This window comes from Cetorhinus maximus, chromosome 1 (assembly GCF_964194155.1).
Source record: "Cetorhinus maximus chromosome 1, sCetMax3.hap1.1, whole genome shotgun sequence".
NCBI classification, from domain to species: Eukaryota; Metazoa; Chordata; class Chondrichthyes; order Lamniformes; family Cetorhinidae; genus Cetorhinus; species Cetorhinus maximus.
The window spans coordinates 190,114,529-190,139,937 of record NC_135879.1 but is presented as its reverse complement, the minus strand read 5'-3'; the positions used below and the strand labels follow the sequence as shown (position 1 = coordinate 190,139,937).

The 25,409-nt window shown below is 44.1% G+C and overlaps 1 protein-coding gene across 6 annotated transcripts in view; it reads right to left on the bottom strand.

The window, feature by feature from the left end:
- LOC144686144 (kinesin-like protein KIF24) overlaps window positions 1-25,409 on the bottom strand; it is a 127,204-nt gene that overhangs the window by 22,195 nt on the left and 79,600 nt on the right. For 4 of the 6 annotated variants that reach the window (XM_078551289.1, XM_078551291.1, XM_078551290.1 and 1 more), the window contains 2 exons: window positions 9,835-9,944; window positions 4,148-6,727 (listed from right to left, as the gene is read on the bottom strand). In XM_078551289.1, coding sequence (XP_078407415.1) covers window positions 4,148-6,727; window positions 9,835-9,944 — 2,690 coding nt within the window. The remainder of the gene's footprint in view (window positions 1-4,147; window positions 6,728-9,834; window positions 9,945-25,409) is intronic. The other 2 variants (XR_013577880.1, XM_078551292.1) reach the window with 2 other exon arrangements.

Sequence of the window (25,409 nt, the reverse complement as noted above, 5' to 3'; positions counted from 1 at the left end):
CCGGTTTTCGGGTTGGGTACCTGTAACTCAACTTTGTTTTGAAATTCAGTTTAAAGTTGTGCCAAACCTTATTTTTCTGAAATTTCCTCATTGGCCCTTTAAGTGAGAATAAGATGGAAATGTGGCCCCCCTCAGATGACAAGTTTGGACTAGCCTGGTCTAACTCATCTAAGGTGCCAATCTCTGATGGCTTTTGGGAGGGATGGAGGGCTTTTCCTGAGGATAGCCTTCCTCTGAATCCTCCTTGATGGATCAAGATGCTGGGATGGGCCTAGGAGAAGAAAAATGGGATAAGTTAGCATGGCAAAGTAGGATAGATAGAAGCAGATGATATATATTCATTATGTAGTGAAGCTGCTTAAATGTGCAATTATTTGAACTAAAATAAAAATAATAGGCAAGCACCTTGCTCAATTTAGGCCCCAGCCTTTCCATCTCCAATATTGTGACTGTTGTTCAGCTAATGACATCCAGGCCTGCCTGCTCTGTTTTGCTCAGGATCTAATTATTGGGTGGTCATCCCCCTAATGTAAGTTATTTTATCCTACAGAAGTGCAGACTGTTAGAAACATAGAAACTAGGAGCAGGAGTAGGCCAATCGGTCCTTCGAGCCTGCTCTGCCATTCATTATGATCATGTCTGATCATCCAACTCAGTAGCCTGCTCCCGCTTTCTCCCCATATCCTTTGATCCCTTTCGCCCCAAGAGCTATATGTAACTCCTTCTTGAAAGTGAATGGCTTTTGAGAAGGATTGGGCACTTTGTGGGGCTTCTTCATGTCTCCCCTTCTTAGGCAATCCCTTGGGATCAAGGATGACTTGCTTCTATTCTGGTTCAATGGATTTTAAGATGGCTAATAAATCCAATGCACAATCTGCAGACTGCCAAATTCTTCATGTAGTGCTTATGTAGTGCTGAGAGTGTGAAGAAACAAACTGCAAGTAAGGAGAGGTGTTTGATGGAACAAAAGTGACTGGAATGTGAAGTGAGGAAAGAGTGATAAGAGGAATTCCTAGTTCAGCAATTGCAACTATGTGAGAACAGAATGCTGCTAGTGACTGCTGTGAAGGCAGGATGCATGAGTTTGTGTTTGGAATGAGAATAAGAAGCAGTATAGTGTCCCTTTGTGATTGGCAGTGAAGGAGGTGATACAAGGGGTGAAGCACTTAGAGTACAAGGGCAAGGGATTGTTTCCAGGCATTATATAGAAAGATGGAGAAATGAAGAACTGTGGGTACCCTCGTTGCTCTGGCTAGGTCACTGAAGCATTTCCTGCAAAGTATCCAGTTCCTGGGGGTAATGCTCATGGGACTATCCCTGTAGGTCTGCTGTATGTTGGCTTTTGGATTTTTCTTCCCATTAGTGAGAAAAATAAGGTCACTTCTTGCCCTTACCTTTGCCAACAGTATCTCCGGGAAGGGATCGGAGATTTTGTGTGTAGCCTTGTGACTCATTTCTTCCTTACAGAAGCAGCAGAAAAAAATCTGCCAGAAATGAATGCAACTTTCCTTTAAGAGGTGCACTCACATTATATGCTGGAGGCCAATTGGAAATTCTGCCCTGAAAGTAGATGGGCTGGAATTAAGAGGGCTGCGGTTAAAATTGATTAGGCCTCACATTGTTGATGCCAGGCCAGTCCCACTCACACTGGTGTCCATCAGCCCAAAACATGCTCCAAGTTAAGATTCTTCGTTGTACTTCCATTTCCATTGTTACATACCTGGGCAATTTTCCACATTGCTGGGTAGATGCCAGTGTTGTAGCTGCATTGGAACAGCTTGGCTAGAAGCACAAGTCTTCAGTACTATTGCCGGAACATTGTCAGGGCCCATAGCCTTTGCAGTATCCAGTGCCTTCAGCCATTTATTGACATCACATGGAGTGAATCGAATTGGCTGAAGACTGGCATCTGTGATGCTCGGGACCTCTGGAGGATGGATCATCCACTCGGCACCTCTGGCTGAAATTTGTTGCGAATGCTTCAGCCTTATCCTTTGCACTTAAGTGCTGGGCTCCTCTATAATATGGATGGACTTTTGGAGAATGGTGGGTCCATGTTTGGGTTGAAAATTTCCTTTTACCTGACTCCAAGTCTCACAATATGGTCCCTTTCATTGCATCCAATTGCACGTAGTGGATATGGTCTCCTCACTTTCTCCTGCTCCTGTGGTGGTCTCTGAATTGCAGGGGGTTGTGATTAAGCCCTCAGAATGGCTAGATTGCAGTGGATGCATCACTCCACCACAAACATGTATACCTTCTTAAGCATTTTTTGTAAAACGATCTAGGTAGCGAAAGCATAGTTTGAGAAGGCAATAGGAATAGCCTTTGTCAAGGTTTCAGGTTGCTCCTTTGCTCGAGGACCTTGCATAGTGGAATAGTGGAAGAGGTGGGTTATCAGCCACTTGTAGAGGGGGTAAGTCCTTGTCACTAAGCAGCCATCCTTGGAGGCCTGAAGATAATAGGTATTGTGGACTATCACAGAATAAATGCCTTGAAGTGTTGTGAGGATACACACCAACTGCTTTGCAGTTCAAATATTGCTCACCATTGAAATGGAAGCCCTCTATCCTAGCTAATCCATCTGCCCTTTCATCCTGCTGTTCCCTCCTCAGGAAGAAGAGGATGAAGTCCCCTCTCCTTGCGTACATTGCCTCCGTATTCTACCCGATGCATCTATAAATGGAAAACTGGCTGCTCAATTTCTGATTGCACTTCAGCCCCACGCTCCTGATATTGTGCCACCTGTTGCAGAGTTGGGGGTTGTGGCCGGGGGGGGGGGGGGGGGGGGGGGTGCACAAGAGATCAAAGGACTCCCTCACAGGACTGCTCCTGGACGTGGCCAAGGTGGCCATTAACAGGTTCAGACAGCAGGCGGTTGAGGAAGTCACTCGGCCTGACTGTCTCCTTCTATTCCGTGGTTCCGTGTGCCTGGAAAAGGAGCATGCCATATCCACCAGTAAGCTAGTGTCCTTCTGTGACCAGTGGGTGCTGAGGGGTGGGTAGGGGGTTGCTGAAGTACATCATCGACACCGGGAATCATGTTTTTATTTCAGTTTGTGCTAAAGTTTTTGCTTTCTTAACAGTGAGTTAATAACACCTCTTTCACATGGGGCACTTAGTTGGTTTAATGATGCCAAAAATGGCAAACTATGAAATGTTACTAATGTTACCTGCTCTTACCTGGAGGGATCCACTGGCATAGAATGTTAGAGCAGCGGTGACTGTCATGATCACTGGGAGGGCTGTCCTTGTCCTGCTTTGAGGCTCCATGTGAGTGTGAAGGAGGTAGCACAACTCCATGACAACCTCCTTGGTAAAACTGTTGCCTCAGGCATTGCTCCTGACCCATGGCTAAGTGGGAATGATGCTACCACAACACCCTTTATGGTCATGGCCTTCTATGAAGAAAGAGCCCTCCTTCTCCAGCCTCCTTCATAGTCTCCTCTCCGTGCCCTGGTCATGTTGCAGAACAAATGAAACTGGAACAAATGCCCCCATACCTATGTAAGGCACTGGTCTTTCCTCCCTTATTGTGTGCAGCAAATATCTCCAAATTACTCCAGCAATTCAAAATAGTGCTTCCATAAATCAAGCCTTCACAAAAGCAAGTCAGAAAAACACTTCACCTGCAACTTATTAACCGGCCCTTTACACAGTCCTAGAACAGGGCTAATCTTGCTCCATATTGCTTGCTGTTTCAGGAGTGGTTCACGGAGATGATGCCTTATATTCGGGTGTTGCATCAACCCATTCAGCTGACTCACATCATGTTAGCTGCAATCAAGGTCTCTGGCACACACAGGGGACACACCTGCATGTGCCATTATAATTCAGTAACAGTGTGCTAGCCATGCAGCAAGTGGCCAGCGGCACCTCACACAGGGGGAAATTTGTGGTCGGCTTTCACAGCACCAACTGAAGCATTACCAGGCTGTTCAATAACGTGCCTAAGAAGAATGAATAATATTTTGCTGAGATGAATTATCTGTACATGTGCCACAATTAGCAGGATTTTTATTACTGGCTTAGCTAACAGCTGTCCAGATTTATACTAACGATTAAAAATATTGATATTTCAGGGTAGCATGACTTTTAAATAAGGAGGAAAATCTGATTTAAAAAGTTCACTTAGTTTCATACTTACTGCATGTTTTCCACTGCCTGCAGGTCCTGGGGATTTAAACCTGTAGATTGGCTACCATCTGTGCAAGGACTTTTTATAGTTTGACCAGTTGCTCCGTTGTTGGTTTTATTATCGTTAATTGACTCTTTGATAGTAGGAATTGAATCTTGCTCTGCAGAAAGATGGCTAAACTGAACAGAAGTATTCTGAAGTAATTTTTCTTTAAACATGCCTACCAAATCCTTATGATCGGACTTACACCGAAGTTGAAATTCATTATGACAGTTGTTAAGATTCTCTTCAGTACTGCTTTCAGCTTCCAACTCTTTTGTTTGTTGCTGTGATTCTTCAATAGCAGCGCTTTTAATCTGTTCTGTTTTCTCATTGGAAATTGTTGGGGTGGAAATGCCATCCTGAATACTCATTTGGTTAAGGTATGAAGCCATAGCGCTCTGTTCTTCAGCATCTGAACAATATTGATATGCCATGGCTTCGTCCTCAGAAGATGCATCACAATTCAAGTGTAAAATGGAAGAACTAATTTCAGCTTCTTCAATGTCAGCATCATAGAGTTCACTGTTAAAGCATTTAACCCCTTGTTTGCAATAGTTACATTCACTTGTCTGGCTAATGTCATTGGCGAGCGGGCTGCCACGTGGTGAGGCACCAAGGTACACTTCTCGATTCGATGGGATTTGAAAGCCTTTCCTTTGATTTGTTGACAAAGTTGATGAATTGGTTGTTAAAACGTTGAGGTCTTTACAAGAAGTCTCTGCATAGTTAGTTCTTGAACACTGGTCATTTTCATCTCGTGTAGCCAGCTGCACTTCAATTCCATCATTCAAAATAGAAGTTAGATTGCGACAAGGCTGTTTCTTGTCAAGCAATGGAGCTGGTGAAAACTTCTGATTTTTATCAAGATAGTCATGTGATACAGTCACCCAGTTTCCAAAATAAACAGTTGGTGGTGATGAAATTTCAGCTTTGTTACAGAGACACACTGGTGAATCCTCCATCTCAGCAGTGCACTGATTACATGATATTGTCATTGCTTCATTAGTAGGAATTGCAATTTTTGAAGGTGGCCTCTCCATGGAATGATGGCTATCTGAAACAGTCAATAAATCTTCAGAAATGCAATCGGTGGATGTAATTACATTGTTTGTGATATTACACATCTGTTCATCTTTCGTTATCCTTTTTAACAGAGACTGAGCATTCAAATGGGAATCAATAATTCTGCTAGATTGAAATAAAGTGGTATCTCCAGCTTTAGTAGTTTTAAAATCTACAGCAAGAGACAAATTACTGCTCATTTGTGAATGCTGTGAAGCAGCAGCATTGTTATCTTGGTGATAAATTGAAAGACATTGTTGCTTTTTATTCTGTGGAGTGATTTTGGAGTCAGATGATAAATGATTTGAGTTCTCTTGACCACAGTCAATATTGTTGTGTGAATATGCTGTTTGTTTGGAGTTACTTTCTGACGAGTGGGTGACTACACAGTCTTCTCCTGTATTCCACGGTGAACTGTTTTTATTGCTGTCTTCTGCCCTTGGGCTAACATGTTGATTTTGAGGAAACAGGGATTCTTGAACGTTCCTCCTTCCACTTAGTTCTCTTTTTGATACTTCACAGAACCTATCTTGATTACCATCAGTGTGATTTTCTCTACTGAGCATGTATTGGTAATCAGAAAATGAATCAGAACTGCTACTACAATCATTCTGATCATCTGGCCTTTGGGCAGCACACTGCAGTAAGGAAATGTATTTAGTTTCCTCATCATCCATTTTAATTTTAGGTTCATAGAGTTGCCCGAGAAGTTCCTTCAAGGGTTGATAACCAAGCTTCTTTTGCATCAATGGCGATTGTTGAAGTTGTTGGAGTTGCTGGTGATAAAGACGCAAATGTCTTTCCCGTTCCTTTTGCAGAAAGCGTTTGTTGACTGATGACTCTGGACTATTGTCACACTCATTTTCAAAACTTTCAGCATTATTTTCTTTATTGGGTGAATAGTTCTTTGGTACCTGATCAGTAAAGTGAAATCTGTTTCTTGAAATGATTTCTTTTTGAATGGGATAAACTGCTTGAACTTTCACGTTTCTCGATACTCTACATTCATTTTCTGGAATTGAATTATTCCTTTGTCCACACTGAATTCTTTTGGATGTTCCAGGTTTAGGGTTATTCAGAAAACGCTCTTTAGTAATATGGCTCTTATCAGTTGAACCCTTATCCTTTGCATTCTTTTTGACATCTAAGGAATCTTTCTTAAGCATTCCCTTAATGGGTGTAGTGTGACTAAGCCACAAGTCCTTTGAGCTGGTCTGGGAAAGGGCATTTTTATTCAACATTTTTGGTGTGGAACAGAGAAGAACATTAGGTGGATGACAAACTGATGATGATATAGGCTGCATTGTATTTTTAGTCTCACAATAGGACTGTTCAATTCTCAGCTTCACATTTTTCTGTACTGATTTTTCTCCCCATTTTTTACAAGGTGTTTCTTTGGTACGTTTTGGAGATGGACTTCTAACGCCTTGACATCTAGTATAAATTGTGCTGGGTGTTTTGGTTCCTCGCTTTAATTCCTTTACCCTGAAAATATTAACAGCTAGATTAGCTAAAAAGACATGATGCTAATTTAAAAAATGTAAAAAGGAGTCAATAAATCCATCTAACTCTGACTTTTACAAAGCATTAAATACAACAAAAATGTGAAAGTAAACAAATCGTCTTCCATGAAGGTTTAATTTATTTTTGTTATTTTGGATGTTGTATTGATTTCTTCAACTGGCCATCTTGCCCTCCTAATCAGGAGCACCAAGGATCCTGTACCATTGTCCCTGCTGACAACCATGCAATGATTATGAAGGTACTGCGCAGGCTGCTCTCAAGCTGTCCCCTTTAAGATACTACAGACTAGAATTTGTGGGGCTGACAGGGGTTTTGCCCACCAGTTGGAGAACTGGCAGTGAACCCCACCCCCCACCCCCTCAGTTCTGTGGGGAGGCCCGATGGAATCCAGTACCCTTCAGGCACTTAAGCGACTACAGTCAGGCCTTCCCTCGTGGTTGAGATCCCTAGGGGTGTAAGTCCCACTCACTGGGAACTGCTGGCTAATCAGATGCTGGCAGCTACTCATCACTGCCTGTACCAGTGGCACTGCACCCACCAGAGGCTCAAGAACGTCATGGGACCCAGACCAAATTGAGTGCCGAGCGGGATGGGGGTTGGAGGCAAGGGTGGGGCGATGACTTTCAGCATCTCCCTACCCCCCCAACCAATGCTGGGTCCCCTGATATCAGGCACTGGGGGGGTCAGTTTATTGGTCGGCCTTCTGAGGACTTGGGGGAATTGTGCTGCTCTCATTAAATCCCCGAGACACCTCAAAATTGCGATGGTCTCAGGGATAATGGGTGTCAACTGGCTCATTAATGAGCCTCATTTGACATCCTGCCACCAGTGGCCGGAGATCCCACGTTAGCCCCTTCTGCCCTCCAACTTAATCAGGGGTGATTCTCCCGCCACCAGGAGACTGATGCACGGCGCCTCCTGCAATTAAGTGGGCTTGGCTGCCATGATTCCAGCTGTGACGGGTCGCATTAAATCCAGCCCCACATGAGTGCCTGTGCATTGAAATAAATAGGCCATGCACAACAAATAAAATTTAGGGATCATTGCTCATCACAGATCTGTAAAGGCTAGCTATGCACTGGATGAACTTTCAACCAATCTTACTGGCCTGGTTTCCTTCCGTTGGTACTATAAGACACCATTCACAATTAGTCAGGATATTCCAACAGGGCGATTGGTTTTGGTTTTGATCGTCCAGGGTTGGGGGGGGGGCGAAGAGGAAGCAGGAACTATAGACCAGTTAACCTGGCATCAGTAGTAGGGCAAACGATGGAATTTATTTTTAGGGACATGGTAACAGGACACTTAGAAAATCATAATAAAAATGGGCATTGTCAACACAGATTTCTGAAAGGGAAATCTTGTTTGACATATCTGTTAGAACTTTTAGAGGCTGTAACTAGCAGGCTTAATAAGAGGAACTAGTGGATGTTATGTATTTGGATTTTCAAAAAGCATTTGATAAGGTGCTACACAAGAGGTTATTGCACAAAATTAGCACTCATGGGTTTCAGGGTAATGTAGAAGATTGGTTAATGGACAGAAAGCAGAGTGTAGGAATAAACAGGTAATTTTCAGGAAGGCAAGGTTCCACAAGGATCACTGCTTGAGCATCAGCTATTTAAAATCTATCTCAATTACTTTGATGCATGAACTGAGGTTTGCTAACGATACAAAGTCAAGTGGAAAAATAAACAGTGAGGAGGGACAGATTGAATGAGTGGGCAATAATGCAGCAGATGGAAAATAAAGCAGGGAAGTGTGAAGTTATCCCACTTCAGTAGGAAAAACAAAAATGAAGAATATTTTTAAATAGTGAGAGACTAGGAAATGTCGATATTCAGGAAGACCTGGGCAATGTTCCTAGTAAGCTGTGCGGCGGCAGAGACCTGAAAGTGCCACGCAGGTCAAGCTTAAGTCGGCCCCTTTAAGTTACTGCCCGTATGACACTATACAAAAAATTAAAGGGTCCGCACATTTAAACAAATCACCCATGCACTAAAAAAAAATTAGACGGTATGTTAGACCTGGATGTCCTTGTCCAAAAATTACAGAAAGTTAACATGGGGGTGCAGTAAGCAATTAGGAAAGCAAATTGTATGTTAGCTTAAAGAAATCTTGCTGTAATTATATAGGGCCTTGGTGATACTACACCTGAAGTACTATGTACGGTGTTGGACTCCTAAGAACTTGTCTTAGAAGGCACGCAACAAAACTTCACTTCTGGCTCCTGGGATGGGAAGATTGTGTAGATCAGGTCCATTTTCCCAAGAGTTTAGAAGAATGAACTGTGGAAATCTCACTGAAAGCTATAAAATTCTTAAGGGGCTTGACAGGGTAAATGCTGGAGTGATGTTTCCCCTGGCTGGGAGTCTTCAACTACAAGTTGCAGATTCAGAGTAGAAGATCAGCTAGTTAGGACTGAGAGTGTGGGGGGAGAAATTTCTTCATTCAAAGGGTTGCAAATCTTTGGAATACTCTACCCCAGGGAGCTGTGGTTGTTCAGTTGGTGAATATATTCAAAACAGACACTGATATCCAAATTTTTGGATACTAAGGGAATCAAGTGACATGGGATTATGTACTGAAAGATGACATTGTGATAGAAGATCAGCTCTGATCTTACTGAATGGTGGAACAGATTCAAAGAGCCAAATGGCCTACTCTTCCTCCTAGGTCTTATGTTCTTGTGAGAGAAAAACAGTCCAGGTATGTTAAGTATATCTTAGTTTTACACATTATTAAATCTAAATAATAGGTGGCATCAGTTTACCTTTCACCTCTGGAACACAGATTCAAATCCAACCCATCTTTCCAAAAACATCCTACAGTTCTGCAATCACAGCATCCAACTGTTTCTTAAATTATTCTAGTGTTTCCATCCACACCACATTACCTGGATGTTAATTCTATGTATTGGATCACTGTGTGTGAGGAGAAGAACAATGTGACATCAATCCTAGCCTCAGTAAAAGCTTTTTGAGAAGTTGCAATAAAGCCACTATCCCAGATACCTATGTGCAATTTTACAACATTTGTAAGAAAAGAAGTTGTAACTTGCTGCTCACCTGTCTGCATAACGTAAAGTATTCAGTGTGTGTTCTGTGGCTACGTGGCTAGGTGAAATATTAGCAATCATACAGGTCTTAGAATTCCCAACAAATGAGTCTTTCAATACCTTAAAAAATGCACATATACATAGTTAAGGACAACTAAAATTTTGTATTTACCATTAGAAAAAAATATAATTAAACAAAGTACAACTGTTGTCTAAAATCATTCAATTAATTGATATTTTGGCCCGAATTTAGCAAAGTTGGAAGGGCTCCACGCCATAGCCAAAATGGCACCGGAGACCCGATTCTGTATGTCCCGCCCCCGAACCTGGCACCCACCATTTTCACCAGGGTAGGAGTTGAGGGTAAACAGGGGCAGGCTGTAGTTTCCACATCAGTGGTTCACGAAGGTAGCTGCACATATAAAAGTGTAGCTACCTTCAAACAGATGCAAGTTTCGCAACTGGGATGTCCAAAACACGACTCGTGGGCTTTAGACATTTGAGGACAAGGACTAAAGCTGCCAGAGTTATTTGGAAAGGTAGGGTACCCTTTTGGAGAGGTCCAGGTATTCCTTTAGGAGAGGTAAGGTACCCCTTTAGGAGAGGTAAGGTGTCCTTTAGGAGAGGTCAAGTGCCCCTTTGGGATTATTAAGAGTTGACATGAATGTGCATAAAAAGTGGATAAGCTCATTGGAACTGTCAAGCTGTCAAGTGATATAAATCCCCAGGCCCTTTAATTTTTGAAAAACAGCCTGCTCGCAATTTTACTAGTTGTCTGTCCACATAAGCCTGAGGGCTCTCATTATGTGATTAGTGCTGCATGACTGATTTCACAACCTATCATTATCACAGTGGGGTGCCTGTCAGTTCACAGTTTGAATGACAGCTCCAAGTGGTTATAAAGTTTTTGATGCAGGGCTATGATTACAAATGTTTGTTTTCACATGGGATTAAGCACTTGAAGGGATTTGAATGTATTGAATGCACTTTTATGAATGGGAGTTTTTTAAAAACAGAGATTTTTAATACAAAACAGTAAAGTCTGCAATAGACACTTAGAACTTTATTTTATTTCATTTTACCAGGGCTCCTGAGGTCTGCCCATGTTAGATACTGGGTGGGTTGGCATGGAGGGTGTAAGGGCAAAGTGTGGTGGGTGGGGGGAATCATGGGTTGGCATGAGTTGGCCTAGGGGCTATAAAGGGCCAAGAAGTGGGTAGAGGGACAAATATGGGCATGAAGGGTACGAGGGGGCATGAGGTGGCATCAGTTTGCATGGATGGGGCATGGGGAGTGTATGTGGGAGTGAGGAGATGTAAGGAATGAGGGCTAGAGGGCCTTTTTGTTTTCTTGTTTTTATTGTAACTGGGACAAACTCCCAAAGCACCGAGATGCGTCTTTTCAACAGAGCACCTCAGCACCCGGCAGCTTTTGAACTCTTTCCGGGGATGGCGGGCCTGACTTCCTGTTAACACCTTCACTCCCCAGAATGAAAATCCAAAGATCCAGGGCACTCTTTCCTGATTCAAGTTTGCGGTGTTGGGAATTTTCCTGACTATGCATTCCTGACTCGGGCACGAAAATTTGGCCCTTTCTTTATGAGTACAATAAAATTTTCAGATCAGTTGTTTATCAGATTATTGCTTTTTTAAGCCTATCAGAATTCTGCCCCTAGCCAAGCTGTTGCAGTACAGCTAAAATAAGGCATCTACCTGATAAGGTGGAAATTGCTGAGTTATGTCCTGCCCACTAAAAGCAGGGAAATTCCAATCTGGCCAGTTACCGTCCCATCAGTGCACTCCCAATCTTCAGCAAACTGATGGAATGTATCATTGACAGTACTATCAAGCAGCATTTACTCAGCAATAACCTGCTTACCAATGCTCCTTTTGGGTTCTGCCACTGCCACTTAGCTCCAGGCCTCATTACAGCCTTGGACAAACATGGACAAAAGAGCTGAATTCCAGAGAGATGCCCTTGACATCAAGGCTGCATTTGAAACAATGTGGCATCAAGGAGCGCTTGTAAATTGATGTCAACTGGAATCAGGGGGAAAACTCTCCACTGGCTGGAGTTATACCTAGCACAAAGGAAGATATTTGTGGTTGTTGGGAAGCCAATCATCTCCTCCCCAGAATATTGCAGCAGTTATTTATCTTCAGCTGCTTCATCAATAACCTTCCCTCCATCACAATTGGGGATGCTCGCTGATGATTGCACGGTGTTCAGTCCTACTTGTAACTCCTCAGATACTGAAGCAGTACGTGCCAGTATGCAACAAGACCAGGACAGCAATCAGGCTTGTGCTGATAAGTTGTAAGTAACATTCATGCCACACAAGTGCAAGGCAATGACCATCTCTAACATGAGAGAATCTAACCACCTCCTCTTGACATTCAACTGCATTATCTTCACTAAATCCCCCACTATCAACATCCTGGGGGTTACCATTGCCCAGTACTTAACTGGGCTAGCCATATAAATACTGTGGCTACAAAAGCAGATCAGAGGATAAGAATTCTGCGATGAGTAACTCACCTCCTGACTCACCAAAGCCTGTCCACCATCAAAAGGCACAAGTCAGGAGTGTGATGGAATACTCCCCACTTGCCTGGATGTATGCAACTCCAATACTCAAGAAGCTCGACACCATCCAGGACAAAACAGCCTGTTTGATTGGCATCACATCCACCACAGAATTACTGTAACCAGTGCAGGAGGCCATTCGGCCCATTGTGTCTGCACCAGCTCTCCGAATGAAAATTATGACTTAAATTCATAAATTAAATTCACCTTAAACATCCGCCATCAGTGCACAGTGGCTGCAGTGTGTACCATTTACAAGATGCATTACAATAACTCGCCAAGTCTCCTTTGACAGCAACTTCCAAACCTGGGATCTTTACTAGTTAGAAGGTGTAACGGTTGTAAGGGAGGGGTAGGACCTCTCAGTTGGGTCCACTGCACTTTGGAGTGGCTGATCCTGTATTGGTCCTCACCTTCAACCCGCTCTCATCTGAGGATCCAAGTAGTCGTTAGCATGCAACACCAGCGTGCTAGACTGCTTTGACAGACGGGCCAAAACAGGTAAGAGTAGCTGTGAGATCTCCTACCCTCGGCAACTTAGGGATTTGTCTACCCTGGCAGACGAAGGCTGATTCTGGCAGACTGGGTGAATGAGACCAATCTAAGGTCCAACACTCTTGAAACTGGGCCGACAAGACACAGAAGGTGTCCTGGGCCCCCACTGCATCCTGATCTGTCTCCAGCCATCTAGACTCGTCTTGTCACTGAAGCAAGATAGGTCAGGACCAGAGAGTAAGGCTCACTATCATCCATTTATGCACAAGTCAAATGAACATATGAATTAAGAGCAGGGATAGGCCATTTGGCCCCTCAAGCCCACTCCACCATTCAATAAAATCATGACAGGACTGCAAGAGCTTAGATTTGATCTATTGGTTGAGGGATCGCTTAGCTCTATCACAGGCTGCTTATGCAGTTTAACAAGCAAGTACTCCTGTGCTGTAGCTTTACTAGGTTGACACCTCATTTTCAGGAATGCCTGGTGCTGCTCCTGACATGCTCTCCTGCCCTCTTCATTGAGCCAGAGTTGGTCCCCTGGCTTGATGATAATGGTAGGGTGAGGGATATGCTAGGCCATGAGGTTACAAATTGTGGTGAATAAAATTCTGCTGCTGCTAATGGCCTACAATGCCTCATGGATGCCCAATTTTGAACTGCTAGCTTTGTTTGAAATCTGGCCCATTTAGCACAGTGGTAATGCCATACATAATGGAGGGTATCCTCATTGTGACGACAGGACTTCATCTCCAGTAGAACTGTGCAGTGGTCACTCCTACCATACTATCATGGGCAGAGCATCTGCAACAGGTAGATTCATGAGGATAAGGGCAAGTAGGTTTTCCTTCCTGTTGGTTCCCTCACCCCTGCCGCAGACCCAGTCTAGCAGCTATGTCCATCTAGACTTGGCTGGCTTGGTCAGCGGTGGTGCTCTCGTGTTTGACCTGAAGCTGGGCTTCATGAGGTCCAAAGTCAATGTTGAGGTCTCCCAGGGCAACTCCCTCCCAACTATAAAACTGTGCTGCTGCCTCTGCTGGGTCTGTCCAGTTGGTGGGACAGGACATAGCCAGCGATGGTGATGGTGGTGCATGGGGCATTGTCTGTAAAGTATGATTCCATGACTATGACTATGTCAGGCTGTTGTTTAACTAGTCTGTGGGACAGCTCTCCCAAATTTGGCACAAGCCCCCAAATGTTAGTAAGGAGGACTTTGCAGGGTCAACAGGGCTAGGTGTGCCGCTTTTGTTTCTGCTGCCTCAGGCATTGCCCAGTGTTCTGTCTAGTTTCATTTCTTTTTGACTTTGTAGCAGTTTGATACAACTAAGTGGCTTGCTAGGCCATCTCAGAGGGCATTTAAGAGTCAACATTATTGCTGTTGGTCTGGAGTCACATGTGAGCCAGATCAGGTAAGGACTGTAGATTTTCTTCCCTAAAGGGGGTTTATGAACCAGATGAGTTTTTACGATAATCAACAATGGTTTCATGGTCACCATTACTGGGGCTAGCTTTTAATTATAGATTTGTTAATCAAATTTAATTCCACTAGCTGCCATGGTGGGATGTGACTCCATGTCCCCCAGAGCAGAAGCCTGGACTTCTGGATTACTAGTCCATTGACATTACCATTTAGCCACCGCCTCTTCTACTGGTTTAGCACAAAACCTTGATGCCAATGGGTCAAAGCTACTCACAGAAAAGGCCCAAATTCTAGAAAGATGGGCAGAAAGCACTTTAAAGCCACATTCTCAATTAGCCTCCATCCATCAATGAAGAAACAATCAACCAGCTACCACAGGTTGCCTCCCGCACTCCTAGAAACAAATACAGTCAAGCTCCTGTCTAGCGGCAAAACTCCAGGGGCTGATGTTACCCCAGCTGAGGTCTACAAGGATGGAAGTTAAAGCATGGACAAGAAGCTCACTGAACTCTTTCAATCAATGTGGGAGCAAGGGTACAAAGATGCCTCCAATTTCCACTGTATTGTCCAATCTACAAGCAAAAATTCGCTAATCTTGCGACAGTCAGGGGAATCTCACTCCTCTCCATCGCTAGCAAAATCTTCGCCAGAATTCTTCTGAACTGCTTAGTGCAACATCTCCACCAGGTTCTGCTACCAGAGAGTAAGTGCAGTTTCAGAAAAGTTCAAGGAACCACTGATATGGTGTTTGCAGTTAGACAGCTCCAGGAAAAATGTCAAGGACAGAACAAGAAACTCCAAACCACGTTTGCTGACCTGACCAAGGCCTTTGACACAGTCAGCCATGAGGACCTCTGGGCGGTAATGAAGAAATTTGGCTGCCCTGAGAAATTCATCACAGTGGTTCGAAAGTTCCATGATAGCATGCTCGCACGTGTTCTGGATGATGGCAAGTCCTCTGACCCATTCTCAGTCATTAATGGAGCTAAACACGGCTGCATTCTGGTGCCAACCCTCTTCAGCATGTTCTTATCTGCCATTATCTCTAACTCCTTCCATGATGGTGATCCTGGCTTCAAAATCAGATATTGCATGGACAGAAACCTGCTTAATATAAGATTACACAAGGCAAAGACCAAAGTCTCCAAGGACATACTTTGTGATTTCCTGTTTGTTGATAGCTATGCACTAGCTGTTAGTTCAGAGTTGATCATATAATGTAGCATGGGCTTGTCCTCTAATGTATGCGACAACTTCAGCCTTATGGGCAGAATTTTTCGCTCATCGGGTGGGCACGCGCCCGACCTGAACGAACAGGAGTCAGCAGCGCGCCCACTAACAATTAACATACTATTAAGACCGTTAAAGTTATAATTGAATTAAAATTTTCACTGCCTGTCCAACCTTACGGTTAGTGGGCAGGCGAAAAGGCTAGGCAGCCTTTGGATTTTTTAGGAAACCTGATCATGGGTGGGATAAGGTTTCCAACAGCTTTTAAAAATTAAATTAAAATTTTAACATTTCATTAATATTGTCCCTGCTCATGTGAGAGTCACATGAGGGGACATGTTTTTTAACGTTGTAAAATTCTTTATTTTTAATTTTTTAAATCCTCATTTCCCTGAGGCAGTTCTGCGCAATGTTCCCCACTTGCCCTCCTCCCAACCCCCCCTCCCCCACCCTCCACCCATAGGCAACACAGCACTGCAGCACACGTTTCAAGCTGGGCGGGTCTTAATTGACCCGCCAGCATGAAATCGAAGTCGCAGCCCGATTGTGGGTGGTGGTCGGCTTCCCAACGTTTCCCGCTCACCCACACCGAGCCCGTCTGATGAGGGCAAAATTTTGGCCCATGACCAGCACAAAGTAAAACGAAGTATTATACTAGTTTGCCCCAGGAAAGCCCATTCTTGAGCCCAAGGTTTCTGTTCATGACCAGAACCTGTCAGCAGGGAATAAGTTCACTATCTTGGCAGCACACTCTCTCAATGCTCTCTATATTGATGATGATACATATAGGAGAATTACCAAAGCAAGGGCAGCCTTCGACAAACTTCGAACATCAGTAGGGGAACAAAGAGGTGTAAGTCTGCCTACCAAACTGAAAGTCAATGGAGCAATAGTCCTGCCCATTGTGTTCTACACATGCAAGACTTAGACTGTCTACTAGCATTATTTCAAGAGCTCAACCACTTTCACTTGAGCTGTCTTCGGAAGCTTCTGAAGATCAGATGGCAGGACAAAATACCATACACTGAGGTGCTCACCCGAGCTGCCATGCCAAGTATCCACACAATATTGAGACAGTCACAACTGAGTTGGACTGGCCAAGTAGTCAGAATGCCTGACACTTGCTTACCAAAGCAAATCTTCTATGGAGAGCTTGAGAATGGGGTGCACTCTCATGGCGGTCAAAGGAAGCACTACAAGCACACACTGAAAGGCCTCACTTAGGAGTTTTGATATTGACGCCGAGGCCTGGGAGAAGCTCACCCAGGATTGCTGCACCTGGCGCAGCCAAATAAAAATTGGTGCATCCTCTTTCAAAAATAAGCACTTATCAGAGGCAGAGAGAAAGTACAAGGAGAGGAAGTCCCAAGCCAGCAACTTGTCCAAAACTCAATTGCCAGTAGTATCCTGTTGGTATCCCACTTGCAGTAAAATTTTCTGGCTGCAGATCAGCTTTAGCAGTTACCTACATACCTACAGAACCATACCAAACACCCCAGATGATGAACATGGTCATTTTCACCCCGAAGGACGAAAAAGGACAAGGGCAGCAGGCATGTGGGAAAGCCGCCATCTGCAAATTTCCCTCCAAGTTACACACCATTCTGAGTTGAAAATATATTGGTATACCTTCATTGTCGCAGCGTCAAAATGCAGGAACACCCTCCCTAACAGCAGTGTTATTGTACCAACACCAGAAGGACTGCAATTGTTCAAGGAGATAGCTCACTGCTAACTTCTCAAGAGAAATTCGAGATAGGCAATAAATGCTGACCTTGCTAGCGATGCTCAAACCTCAAGAGGCATCTTAAATGCAGGGAGAGAGGCAGAAATGCTAAGTGGTTTGGAAGTTCTAGCGAGTAGAAGCAAGGCATCTTAAAATACTGCCACCAATGGTAGAGCAGTGGGGGGGGAAATGCACAGGAAGCCAGAGCAAGAATGCAAGAGTCAATGCAAGTCCAGAGAAGGTTATGGAAGTGGGATGGAGAAATGTCCTGGAGGCTTTTATAGATAAGGGCAAGGGTTTTGGTTTATCTTGGAACAGGTGGCCAGTGAGGATGGGATGTTGGATATACAGGGCTTAGTGCTTGACATGATGTAGGCAGCAGCATTTTGGGCCTTTTGGAGGATTGAAGTCAGGAAGCTGGCAAGGACAGTATTGGAGAAATCGAGTCCAGAGATGATGGGGGTGTCGATAAAGATTTTACCAAGAATGAGTGACAAGGTGAGAATGATGGCAGAGAATATTGCAAAAGAAGGCTTAGAGATGGATAGTATATAGAGTTTGAAACAGCACTGGCTGGAAGGGAATCCCGAAATTATGCATAACTTTGAACAAACACTTGGAGGAAGAAGGGATGTGTAGATTTTTTGGCAGCCACTGAAAACTTTCACTTTCATAATGTTCAAACAGAGGAAATTTTGGCTCATGCATAACTTAATGTCAAACAGGCAGCCAGACAGCCGCAGAAAGGCAGTTATAGCTTTTCAGGAAGGATGTGTGATCGGGCATTTGAAAGTTGACCCCATGCTTGTGAATGAGGTATATAGATGGGGAGCTGCATATACATGGGGAGATATAGATGGGGAGCAGGAATCTGGTGAGAATGAATCCTTTGTGAGTTGCAGATGTGACCACACAGGATTGGGAGAAAAAGCACCAGAGATGTATTGCCTGCAATGGGACAGGGAGGAAGCAGAACAATGCAAGGCTGACCCATACAGATAGCGGAGGAGGATGGCATTGTCGAACACTGTGGAGAAATCAGGGGTCAAAGAGGGAAAACATGCTGCCATCATGGTAATAGAAGTTGATGTTTAGAGTGGGGCAGTCCCAGTGCTGGGCGTATAAATTTTCTTTATTTGGTAAGTATGCTCTTTGCAAGAGCTATAACACAATATGCATTTCTCACAGTTACGGCAATAAAACAGTACTCTTCACATCCAATTGGACAAGATATTTATATTTTTGTTGCCTGCATAGGACATTACAGGTGTTTTTATTGTACTTTACCAGAAATGTTGTTTTTAAACTCACTTGCCTAACAAAAACTGATATCTTCAAATATAGACAGGCAAATAATAAATGAAGTAAAGGAAAAGGAAAATCAGAAAAGGGGGAAAATAATACTTTATACATAAAGTACATAGCATAATCTTGCTGTTAATAATGCATAGATTATATTACACGGGGAGAATGATTCTTTGCTGCTTTATTTACAGATTATGTTTGAGCAGCAAATTTATACTCAGCACTGAAACCATCACACTTATGTTTATTACTAAATACGAGATACTAATAGGTCAAATAGTGAATTCAGGAGAAACTTCTTACCTCTGACGGTGGTTAGAATGAGGAACTCCCTACCAAAAGGAATAGTTGAGGTGAATAGTATAGATGTGTTTAAAGGGAAATTAGGTAAACAAATGAGGGGACAAAGGAATGGAAAGGTATATTAATGGGGTTGGATGAAAAGAGAAGAGATCATGTGGGAGGCAGTGGTGTAGTGGTATTGTCACTCGACTGGTAATCCAGGGACCTGGGATAATGCTCTGGGGACCTGGGTTCGAATCCTGCCATGGCAGATGGTGGAATTTGAATTCAATAAATATCCTGAATGCCTAATAATAACTGTGAAACCATTTTCGATTACCCCTTTAGAGAAGGAAATCTGCAATCCTACATGTTACTCCAGTTCTGCAGTAATGAGGTTGAATCTGAAATAACTTAGCAAACCACTCACTGTATCAAACTGCTAAAAAGCCAATAAAAAGGAATGAAACCATAAAGACCAACCAGCATTGACTTAGGCACTGGAAATGACAACAGCAAACCCAGCCCTGTCGACCCTGCAAAGTCCTCCTTACCAACATCTGGATGCCTGTCTCAGACTAATCAAGAAACAGCCATACTCATGAAATCATACCATCCCTGGGTATGGCCTGTCCCAGCAGAGGTGACAGCGCAGTGGTATACAGTCAGGAGGGAGCTGCTGCCCTGGGAGTCCTCAACATCAACTCTGGCCCCCATCAAGTCTTATGGCATCAGGCCAAACATGGGCAAGGAAACTTCCTGTTGATTGCGCCCCCCTCATCTTGACATTAAAGATACCCTCCATGTTAAATGGGATAGATTTCAAACAGATCTAGCAACTCAAGACTGGGCATCCATGAGGCACTGTGGGTCATCAGCAGCAACAGAACTGAAATCAACCTCATGGCCCGGCATAACCCCCACTTTGCTGTTGTCACCAAACCAGGGGATCAACCTGGTTCAATGAAGGCTGCAGGGGGGAATGCCAGGAGCAGTACCAGCTATACCTAAAAATGAAATGTCAACCTGGTGAAACTACAACACAGGACTACTTGCGTGCCAAACAGCATAAGCAGCAAGTGATAGACATAGCTAAGCGATTCCACAACCAACGGGTCAGACCTGAGATCTGCAGCTCTGTCACATCCAGCCGTGAATGACGGTGGACAATTAAACAACTCACGGGAGGAGGAGACTCCACAAATATCCCCATCCTTAATGATGGGGGAGCCCAACACATCAATGCAAAAGATAAGGATGAAGCACCTGCTACAATCTGCAGCCAGAAGTGCCAAGTGGATGATCCATCTCGGCCTCCTCCGGAGGTCCCCAGCATCACAGATGCCAGTCTTCAGCCAATTCGATCCACTCCACGTGATATCAAGAAACAGCTGATGACACTAGATACTGCAAATGCTATGGGCCCTGACAATATTCCAGCAATATTACTGAAGACTTGTGCTCCAGAACTTGCCACACCCATAGCCAAGCTGTTCCAGTACAGCTACAACATTGGCATCTACTCGGCAATGTGGAAAATTGCCCAATTATGTCTTATATACGTAAAGCAGGCCAAATCCAACCCAGCCAATTACCACTCCATCAATCTACTCTCAATCATCAGTAAAGTGATGGAAGGGGTCATCAACAGTGCTATCAAGCGGCACTTGTTTAGCAATAACCTGCTCACTGACACCCAGTTTGGGTTCCACCAGGGTCACTCAGCTTCTGACCTCATTACAGCCTTGTTTCAAACATGGACAAAAGAGCTGAACTCCAGACGTGAGGGTGAGAGTGACTGCCCTTGACATCAAGGCAGCATTTGACCAAGTGTGGTATCAAGGAGCCCTAGCAAAACTGGAGTCAATGAAAATCTGGGGGAAAGCTCTCCGCTGGTTGGAGTCATACCTAGCACAAAGGAAGATGGTTGCAGAAGTCAACTATCTCAGTTGCAGGATATCAATGCAGGAGTTGTTCAGAGTGGTGTCCAAGGCCCAACCATCTTCAGCTGCTTCATCAATGACCTTCCTTTGATCAGAAGTGATGATGTTCGATGATGATTGCACAATGTTCAGCACCATTGGCGACTCCTCAGGTACTGAAGCAGTCCATGTCCAAATGCAGCAAGACATAGACAATATCCAGGCTTGGGCTGACAAGTGGCAAGCAACACTCGCGCTACGTGCCAGACAATGACCTTCTCCCACAAGAGAGAATCTAACCACTGCTCGTTGAGATTCAATGGCATTACCATCGCTGAATCCCTCACAATGTAAATTTTGGGGGTTACCATTGACCAGAAACTGAACTGGACTAGCCACATAAATTCTGTGGCTACAAGAGCAGATCAGAAGCTAGGAATCCTGCAGTGAGGAACTCACCCCCGACTCCCCAAAGCCTGTCCACCATCTGCAAGGCACAATACAAGGCACAAGTCAGGAGTGTAATGCTCCACTTGCCCGGATAAGTGCAGCTCCCACAACACTCAAGAAGCTTGACACCATCCAGGACAAAGCAGACTGCATGATTGGCACCCCTTCTACAAACAGTCACTCCCTCCACCACTGACAAAGAGCGGCAGCAGTGTGTACCATCTACAAGATACACTGCAGAAACTCATCAAGGCTCCTTGGGCAGCACCTTCCAAACCCACGACCACTACCATCTAGAAGGACAAGGGCAGCAGATATATGGGATCACCACCACCTGAAAGTTCTCCTTCAAGCCACTCACCATCCTGACTTGGAAATGTATCGCCGTTCCTTCACTGTCACTGGGTCAAAATACTGGAACTCTCTCCCTAACAGCACTGTGGGTGTACCTACACCACATGGACTGCAGCATTTCAAGAAGGCAGCTCACCACCACCTTCTTAAGGGCAATTAGGGATGGGCAATAAATGCTGGCTTAGCCAGCGATGCTCACATCCCATAAATGAACAAAAATAAATAAACAGTGGCATAGACCAGATGGGTGAAATGCCTGAATCTATGCTTTACATTCTACGTGACTCTATGTAAATTTGAAACATTAAAGCCCGCAGAGAAAACGGACCATGTGATGAACAAAGAACTTGCATTTATATAGCACCTTTCATGAACTCAGGATCTCCAAAAGCAATTCATAACTAGTAGAGTATTCTTGACTGTTGTAGTATAGGAAAATACAAAAAAAACAATGAGATCATTATATTTGTTGATGGATAAATATTAGCCAAGACATTGAGAGATCTCCCTTGCACTTCTTCAAGTAGTGCCACAAGATTTTTTACATCCATTTGAGTGGATAAACTGGGCCTTGATTTAATGTCTCATCCAAAAGGAACTTCCTACCATCCAGCACTCCCTCAGCACTGCATGAAGAGTCATCCTAGATTATGTGATTAAGTCTGCAACTAAGTCTCTAGAGGGGGCATGACACCACAACCTTTTGACTCAGGGGCAAGTGTGTTACCTCTGAACCAAGATTACCACACAAGTAAGGCTATACAAATGCAAGTTCCTTATGCTTTTCTTTATTTTGAAGTTAATCATTTATCCTTTTGAAAAAATTTCACCCCAAATAATTATACTGTAATTCATGCGTTCTTGATTGCAATGGTCTGGCTATATTTACTTTACGTGCTCGCATGGTTAGGAAACTCACTAGCCTCTTCTGCTTAATCTGGAACCAAGGCAAGGTTAGAAGGATTCTTCCAGAACTCATGTGTACAAACAGATGGGAAGCATTATCGTGACAATCATCGTGGGATTTTACTTCTCTCCACAGCGGGGAAAAATTCCTGTAAGGGTAAATCTCAACAGGATTGTCACTCATCTTAGACTTGGTGTACCCAGAATCACAGTGTGGTTTTCAGGCTGGACGAGGAACGGTCGACATGATCTTTGTGGCGCCTCAAATTCAAGAAAAGTCCCAGGAATAAAACAACGACCTCTACATGGTGTTCATTGATCTGGCCAAGGCCTTCCACACACAAACCATGAAGGTCTGTACAAATACGGCTGCCCTGAAAAGATGATCAGGGTCATCTGCTCATTTCATGATGGCATGTTGGCCAGTGTGATGCAGAATGGCATCAGATGCCTTTACTGTTACCAACGGGACCAAGCAATGCTGCGTAATGACTCCAGTTCAGTTTGCCATCTTCTTTTCGGTCATGTTCTTTTGTGCATTCAAAGATCTCAACATACGAGTGCACATTCAGTGCAGGAAAGACAACAGCTTCTTCAATCTGAAAAAGCTTAGGGCTTGTGCAAAAATCACAGAATAGCTATGATGTGAACTCTTGTTTGCCAACGACTGCGCTCTCATAGCGCACACTCCTGAGGACATCCAGGTGCTTGTTGACCGTTCTGCCCAAGCCTCAGAATGCTTCAGCCTTATAATGAATTTGACACAGACAGAGATTTTGTACTAACCTGCCCCTGGCTGGAAAGTCCAAGACTTCATAGTCTCAATCAACAATACACCCCTCAACTCAGTTCAGAAGTTCTGCTATCTTGTGATATCCTTTCCAACACCACCACATTGAACAATGAGATCACCTACTGAATGAAAAAAGCAAGCTCAGCATTCACAGCCTCGCCCACAGGCTTTGGGGAGAGCATTGAGTTTGTCTTGAACAAAAGATCAAATTGTACCAGATAGTGGTTCTCACATCACTTCTCTATTGCTATGAAGCATGGACAACCTACCAGCATTACATAAAGGAACTAGAGGAATTCTATCTTCACTACTTAAGATCTATTTGCAACATCAAGTGGTAGGACAAAATCCTTAACACCAAAGTTCTCGATATCAGGTATACAGCGCCTTGCGAGAGCATGCTCATCAGAGTTCAGCTTCGCCGAGTCGGCCATGTGTTTTGCATGGAGGATTCCTGCATACCAAAGGCAGTATTCTACAGCCAATTGAGTACAGGAGCCCGCACCACAGGACATCCCAAACTCAGATACAAAGACATTCTGAAAGCCAATCTCAGCCTATAAGTTGGATCCCACTAATGGGAAAAAAACCAAATCCAAATGGAGAAGTCTCTGTCTTCACGCAATCTCAACATTTGAGGAGAAAAGAACCAGGTTCCTATGACAAGCAAGCACATCGCACCCACCCCTCCAATAATGACTTCACATGTAATATTTGCAATCAGATCTGCAAACTAAGAGTTACTTTAACATCACATATGAGACGACACCAACCTAGAGGGCGAACAATTGGTTTTCTTGCTGTACACTCATCCGTCGAAGTAACGGGAAAATCCATCATCTGCTCTTTTAATGGAGCAATTTGCCTAAATCCCTAGATATTGATAGAATAGATAATATAATGATTCTCTCACTAACAATCAATGTGGTTGTCCTGCACATTCTTAAAGAAAATAATTATCCATTCAAAAAAAAGGAAATGCTCTTTTTTGCTGCTTAATTTTTCATCTGTGCAGGATGCGAAAACTGTAGCTGCATATTCTGCCTTGTTGCAGATGAACCCTAGTTCCCACCATCAGTGTTCTGCAACAAAGAGGATACAGTTGTCACTTCACTTGACCAGCATGATTATGTACAAGGGAGGGGTTGAATTAATTAAGTTCCTTAATTTAAAAGGATGCTTCTGGCTGCACATTCAAATGCAAGTAAATTGGCAATTGTCACTGCTGTAAGCGAGTCTGCCAAGTCATCTTTATGTTAAAAGCCCTGCTTCATTTCACAATGGGCAGAATTTTCCAGTCCTGCCAGAGGCGGGAGTCGTGGCAGGCGGGGGCACAAAATTTGACGTGATGGCAAAAGTCAGTTTCCTGTTAGCGGGAAAATAAGTTGGACTTTTCTCTTTCTGACTTTCATGGAGAGTCAAGTTTCCCGCTGCTCCATGTCGGGAATTACATTTGCATGTACTTCCATATCATGAATACTCATTAAAAACCTAACTTGTCGGAATCACGTTCTCCCTCCAAATCTAATTGCTTCGCCAGCAGATAATTAGACCAGTCTGATTCACAACCATATATAAGTGGCGTGCACCTGGCAACCTTCACTTCACTCGCAACTTAGAAGTTTGTACACACAGCGTTTGCCTACCTTTAACTGCACTGCTGCCGTATCTCGTGGCTGCTCTGCTTCAGTGGCAAGCCTGCTCACCGTCAAGCAAGACCAGAGGGAAGGGGAGGAGTGCAAGGCAGAGGCATAACTGTAGGTGGGGGGGGGGGGGGGGGGGGGGGTCTTGACTGGAGAGAGGGAAGGGAAGGTGTGGAAGGCAGAGGCATGACTGGGAGGTGTTGACTGGAGGGAGGGAAGGGAAGAGGTGGAAGGCAGAGGCATGACTGGGAGGTGTTGACTGGAGAGAGGGAAGGGAAGAGGTGGAAAGCAGAGGCATGACTGGGGGGTTGACTGTAGGGGAGGAAGAGGTGGAAGGGGTGGACAGAGACGCATGATTTGGGCAGGGGGTCTGACTGGAGAACAGGGGGGAAGGGGTGGACAGAGACGCATGACTGGGGGCGGTAGTGTTTAAAGGAAGATAGGGGAGAATTGAGAGTCAGTCCTGGGGCAGA